Consider the following 6,186-nt stretch of genomic DNA (forward strand, 5'->3'; position numbering starts at 1 on the left):
CCTCTAGCTAATATTAATATTAATATTATTATTATTATGATAAAAAAAAATAGACAAAGTCATACAAATTATAAAAAATAAAAAATCATTGGAAAATTGATCAAACGAAAAAAGCATTGGTATGTTATTTCCTAGCAAAAGAGTTGTTGACAAAGGCTTAAGGGGACGAAGCAGCGTTGACATGGCCCGTTCAAACGTGATGAGTCTCAACTCCCATACAAAATTCGTTTTGAGTTATAAACATCTAATCAGATCATGATTTTGCTTTTGACTTCAACTTTCTAATCCCATCGTCATTATACATCATTATCCCTCATTTAGCTTCCTAAAATCCAAAATATTACCGTTGTGTTATTGCAGTTGAATTGGGAGTTACTCTAGTTGATTAAATCACAAAAATGCCTGTCGATCTCGCTATCCTAACTGCCATTGTCTCCCCAGTGATCCGTACTTTGGTCAAAAAATTAGTTGATTCCGCTCTTAAGGAGGTAAAAAACATTAACGAAGTGGAATCCAATCTCAAGGAATTGGCCAGCAAAGCAAGTAATGCCCAGCGCAAGCTTGATCTGCTTGGTATTGAGGATTTGGCTGATTCTTCTTTCAAGCTGTGGTTGAAGGAGCTGAACGAGTTGTGCTACATTGTCGATGACATAATCGACGATATCACCCTCGAAATCATGAGGGTTGAATGTCAGCACAGATCAGCTGCAATGGAGAGCAAGGTCGTCGAGTTTGACAGCTGCATATTTTGGAAGAATAGGAGTTATCATTCTGCGGATAATGGTCAGTCAGAAGATATTCAAGGTAATAAAGTGCGGAATATTATCTTGGCGTCAATGACAAAATGGAATCTCCCTCATAAAATAAAAAATCTGCAAGGTCGAATTGAAATTATAAACACACAGGTGGAGGACATGATCAGATTGGCTGCGCCTAGCAGGGGTCAAACTCCGCGGGGAGGCAGTCAATCAGGATTATGCTGCCAAATTCACCATCTTCCAGAAGGTAGGATAAGCGAGAAGCAGAATATCATAGAGAAACTCTTGGATATGTCTGATGGCGGTATTTGCATAGTAGGTATGGCTGGACTTGGCAAGACTGTACTTGCACGATCCATACAAAATGACAGCTTGATTAGACGACAATGTAACGTCATCAACTGGGCTTATGCGCGCGAAAACAAATGGGAATCTGTTAGAGACATTGTCATTGAGCAGATTGCTTGCCAAAATGACAGCGCCTCTCAACAATCATCATCAAGCAAGGGTTGCAGATCCTAACTCCTGCTTGATGATTTACGGAATGTAGGACACAGAGGATGGCAGAATCTTAGAGCCACCTTGGTGGCCTTGGTCGGGCATGAACCTACACTGCTTATCATCACCAGTCGTGATCCTGAGGTCTCCGAAATTACTGAGACTGTCCTCCATTCCCTTCCAACTTTGTCCGTTAAGGACTGTGAGGAAATTATCAACAACAGGATGCCTTCTGATCTCTCTGTTTCCCGTCGACAGTGGATCAATGCTAAGGTCAATAGCATTGCTCAGAAGTGTGGTGGCTTACCTTTGGCAGCTGATGCTGTCAGCCTTTTCATAAGATCTCAGTGCAAAAATAAAAAAAGATTCATCTCTGCCGTTTCTGATTTAGAAAAAAAGGAGATTTGGACACAAAATGTCTTTTTGCGTGATGTCCTCCCTGATCTAGGATTTGACGAAACCAGTCTACCGCGAAATCTGAATAAGTTCCTAGCTTATTTTGCTTTGTTCCCTCCTGAATATAACTTCAGTAAGCATAAGCTATTGCAACTGTGGACGGCTGAAGGGTATACTGATACTGCACCAAGGTCAACGACGAGCCCATCTATTGATCATTTTGATAGTTTGGTGTCGAGGTCTTTACTCCAATTGCCAAAAAGTTCTCCTGAAGGAAGAGTAAAATCATCAAGCTATCAAATGCACAACTTTGTGCACAGATTTGCTGAAACTTGTGCTTGTGACACACACTTTCGGCTTAATGAAGGTACAGCCTCTTCTATCACAGATAATATTCAAAACTCATCATCACCTTCATATAATATCCACCATATTTCATCATGTTGTCGAATAGTGCAAAAAAAAACCCTACAGGCCATCGAGAATAGATTTGTTAGAATGAGGACTTTCTTAGTGTTTGGAAAATATGTAACTGCCATCCAACATGATCCATCTTCCTTGTTTTCGAAACTCATATACCTACGAGTTCTGAGCCTTAGTGGATCTGACATCAAAGAACTCCCTCAAACTATAAGCAGCCTGAAACACCTAAGGTACCTCGATTTGTCTCATACTGTTATCGAAAGACTCCCTATAGGAGTATGTAAACTCTTAGGTTTGCAAGTGCTCAAGCTAAATTCTTGTCTCCGTCTTGTTTATCTTCCTGAAAAGTTCGGCGATTTGTTTAACCTTACTTATCTCGACTTAGATAACTCGAAATTGTGCTCAACACCTGCAAATATAGGAAAATTGACCAACCTACAGACCCTGATACCGGCTTTTATTGTTGAGAGGGATAGAGGTCATACTATCTCAGAGCTCAAGAATATGAACTCACTTCAAGGATCCATTAAGATTACAAAGTTGGAGAATGTTATCAATAAAGTAGCGGCTAAAGAAGCTATGCTGCACCAAAAGCCAGATGTTAGAAAGTTGAAATTGGAATGGACAAAGAACTCCAGACAAGATTCAGCCACTGTGAAAGATATCTTGACCGAGCTTAAACCCGGCAAGTACTTGACAAAACTACAGGTGTTAAGCTACAATGGCTCGACCTTTCCGACATGGGTGAACACCTTACAAGATCTTACGAGCTTGTACTTGTATGATTGCCCGAGTTGCACTGAATTTCCACAACTCGGAATGCTTCCGCTTTTGAAGAGCCTGAAAATTGAAAAAATGTGTAAGATGGAAACAATAAAGCGCAGCCTCTCCAAGAATACTGAAGACATAGACTACCCAGCATTACAAAGTTTGGAAATCTGCAACATGAAAGAACTTCGACGATGGGAAATGTTATTGGAAAAGGACATGCCTTACCTTCATAGGCTCCATGTTAGAGGGTGTCCTAAGCTCACTTTTTTGCCTATGATATCCCGCTTGAACACTTGACGAGCTGAGAAATGTGTACATTAATTTGCCATTGCAACTTTTTTTTTTTTTTTTTTTTTTTTCAGTACGTATAAATCTTCTGCTTTGTATGTATTAGAAAAACCATCAAGAATAATCCTAACTATTGTTTTAATTCCAACCACATATTAAATCTTAAAATTTCTAAATATGTGAGGACCTTTAATGTTAGCAAAAAAGACTGAAATAGGTGGTGTTGTATTTGATTTGTGTTGACAAATGCATTAAAAACAAGGAAAATTTGTCAGAAAGATATGTATTTATATGTTCATTTTTTTGAAAAAAAGAAAATCGTATCACTAGTAGAATAATGCAATTAGCCACCGGTTCAAAACCGGCTTATCCCACCAGTTTTGAACCGGTGGCTATTTGAGCGATGGCAATTCCGAGTTTTTTTGCCACCGGTTTCAAAACCGGTGGGAAAAGTGCAAAATGCCACTGGTTACCACCGGTTAACCGGTGGCAATAATGTCCCAAAAATTTAATTTTTTTTTTCTTTTTTCACTTTACTTTTTCTACACCACCGAACCCACCACCTTAACCCACCATACTCACCATCTCAACCCACCACCTTAACCCACCCAACAAACCCACCTTCACCGAACCCACCACCTTAACCCACCAGACCCACCACCTCAACTCACTACCTTAACCCACCTATAACAACCGAACAACTAACCCCACCACCCACTTAAGACAAAAATTAAAAAAATTCAACCGTGGTGGATAACCACCCACAACCCACAAACATAACCCACCACCCCCACCACCCACCTAAAAACCACCACACCACCCACCTAAAACCACCACAACAACCCAAAAATTAACAAAAACAGAAAAATGAAAAAAAAACCACAAACCTTCATTCGACCACACAACCTTGAAATTGGGTTTACGAGGCCAAATTCGACCATGATAACTCTATATTTAGAGTTTTCATGGTCGAATTTGACCTGAAAACCTATGGGAATATCACAAAGAGAGAGAAAGTGGGTGAAAACCTTGGTGCGGTCTGTAGAGAGGAGAAAGTGGATGAAAACCTTGGTGCGGTCTTGATGGCGGCAGTGGTTAGTGGCGGTGGTGGACTTTGAGGGAAAGAAGTGGAGAGAGTAGGGTGAGACGAGAGAGCGAGAAATATGGGAGAGAGGAGAGAGAAGAGAGGCCGGAAAGAGAAGGAGGTGAGGGGAAAGAGGAGAGAGAAGTAGGAGAAGGGAGAGAGGAGAGAGCGGCTGTAGATAGGGCTATACACCGGTCAAAAATCGGACCGGACCTGGATCGGACATGTTGGGATCGGGACCTGAATCAGGGAATTTTGAGGACTGGAGACCGAACCTGATTCAAAAGGTCTGATTCCGGGTTAGACCTGGACAATCAAGTCCGGTCCGGGTTTGGACCTGAATATACCTGTTTTTTGGTTTATTTTATTTTTTTTTTAAAAAAAATAATAGCCTAAATAATAACATAAAATATGATATGAAAGTATCAATCACAAATACTACATAAATTGTATAAATTGACTAAAATCCCAAATCCCAAACACCAAAAATACTAAACAACTGCAACCACCAGATCTACCACCTTCAAAGTAGGTGATCGCATAGGAAGGTCAGGATAGATTGTGAAGCGATTAAGAGGGCGAATGGTGTATAATTGGGTGGCTGGTGTCGCGCAATCTGGTGGCTGCATTCAATGCAATCGCGTGTTCTGGTGGCTGCGTTCGTTGGAGTCGCGCGATCTGGTGGTTGCGGCCTCTAGTGTCATGCGTTCTGGTGGTTGCGGTCGCCGGAGTCGCGCGATCTGGTGGCTGTGGCCGCTGGAGTCGCGTGATCTGGTGGATGCGGTCGCCGGAGTCGCGCGATCTGGTGGCTGCGGTCGCTAGAGTCAGGCGTTTTGGTGGTTGCGGTTGCTGGAGTCGCGCGATCCGGTGGTCATCATGGTCTCTAGTGTCGCGCGAGGTTGTTGGCTTGCTATGGACCTGCAGTTCGTCGGAGTCTTCGTGGTGGTCACTAGTGACTTGGTGAGGAGAGAGAAAGTCAGATTGAGAGTAATGAGACCATGGGAGAGAGAAAGGCAGAGATAGACTGATAGAGATTGAGAAATAGGGTTGAAATAATAGGACAATATTTACTTCATTTTACAGAAAAACATCTATACTAGTTTTCAGGTCCAAACCTGAAAACCCCGGGTTCGAACCTGATCCGAAACGGGACCGAAAACCTTGATTTCAAGGACCGGGTCAAGTCGATTTTCAGGTCTGGTCCTGTTTATGTACACCCCTAGTTGTAGAGACTAGAGAGGAGAGACGAGTTACGGTTAGGGTTATAAAGAAAGCGTGCTTTTTTTTTCCTTTAATTATATATGGCATCATTGCCACCGATTTTAAACATGTGGCCTTTAAAACATATGCCACTAGTTCGGTTTGACTGGTGGCGATTAAAAAAGCCTAATCTCGCCCATTTTTTCCCCATCGATTTTTAAAAACCAGTGGGCGTGGATCGGTGCCTTTTTGTATTTTTCTCCTAGTGTATATGTTCTTCACAATGTTTGATAAACAGGTCTGGGCTACACCCGACACAACTGTCCACTTTATACGACCAAGGAGGTTACACCTCAAAATCATATGGCAATGAGGGGAGTAGCCCCTTAGCCTTATAAAGTGGACATAACTTTCTTATTTCTTCAATGTGGGATACACATTCCACTATAAACTTTCACTTATAAACTCAACTAATGTGGAATAACACACCACTTACATTTGGGTTTTCTCATGGATTTTCACACCACTTATAATGTTTTTTTTATTTATTATTATTATTATTATTTTTTTGAAGAAAACACAAAAAAGTGAACTTATAAGTACTAACAATTTGACTATTTTTCCTTGAAAAATAAAGGTTGAAAAAATCAGTAATAAAGAGGATAAACAAAACACATTTGAAATTTAGAACTACTCTCTACAAGGGAATTCGAGAATAACATAAGGAAACCTAATCAAAATGATAATAGCCGTCATGAATCATGATTG

The 6,186-nt window shown here is 40.9% G+C and overlaps 1 protein-coding gene across 1 annotated transcript; it reads left to right on the forward strand.

The window, feature by feature from the left end:
* The first annotated feature begins 398 nt into the window (after positions 1 to 398).
* On the forward strand, positions 399 to 3,143 carry LOC145609557 (putative disease resistance protein RGA3). The gene is made up of 2 exons (XM_081665012.1): positions 399 to 1,266; positions 1,309 to 3,143. The coding sequence occupies exons 1-2, from the start codon at positions 399 to 401 to the stop codon at positions 3,141 to 3,143; spliced, it is 2,703 nt and encodes a 900-aa protein (XP_081521138.1).
* Positions 3,144 to 6,186: the final 3,043 nt, after the last annotated feature.

Source organism: Chenopodium album, chromosome 23 (assembly GCF_948465745.1).
Source record: "Chenopodium album chromosome 23, dcCheAlbu1.1, whole genome shotgun sequence".
NCBI classification, from domain to species: Eukaryota; Viridiplantae; Streptophyta; class Magnoliopsida; order Caryophyllales; family Amaranthaceae; genus Chenopodium; species Chenopodium album.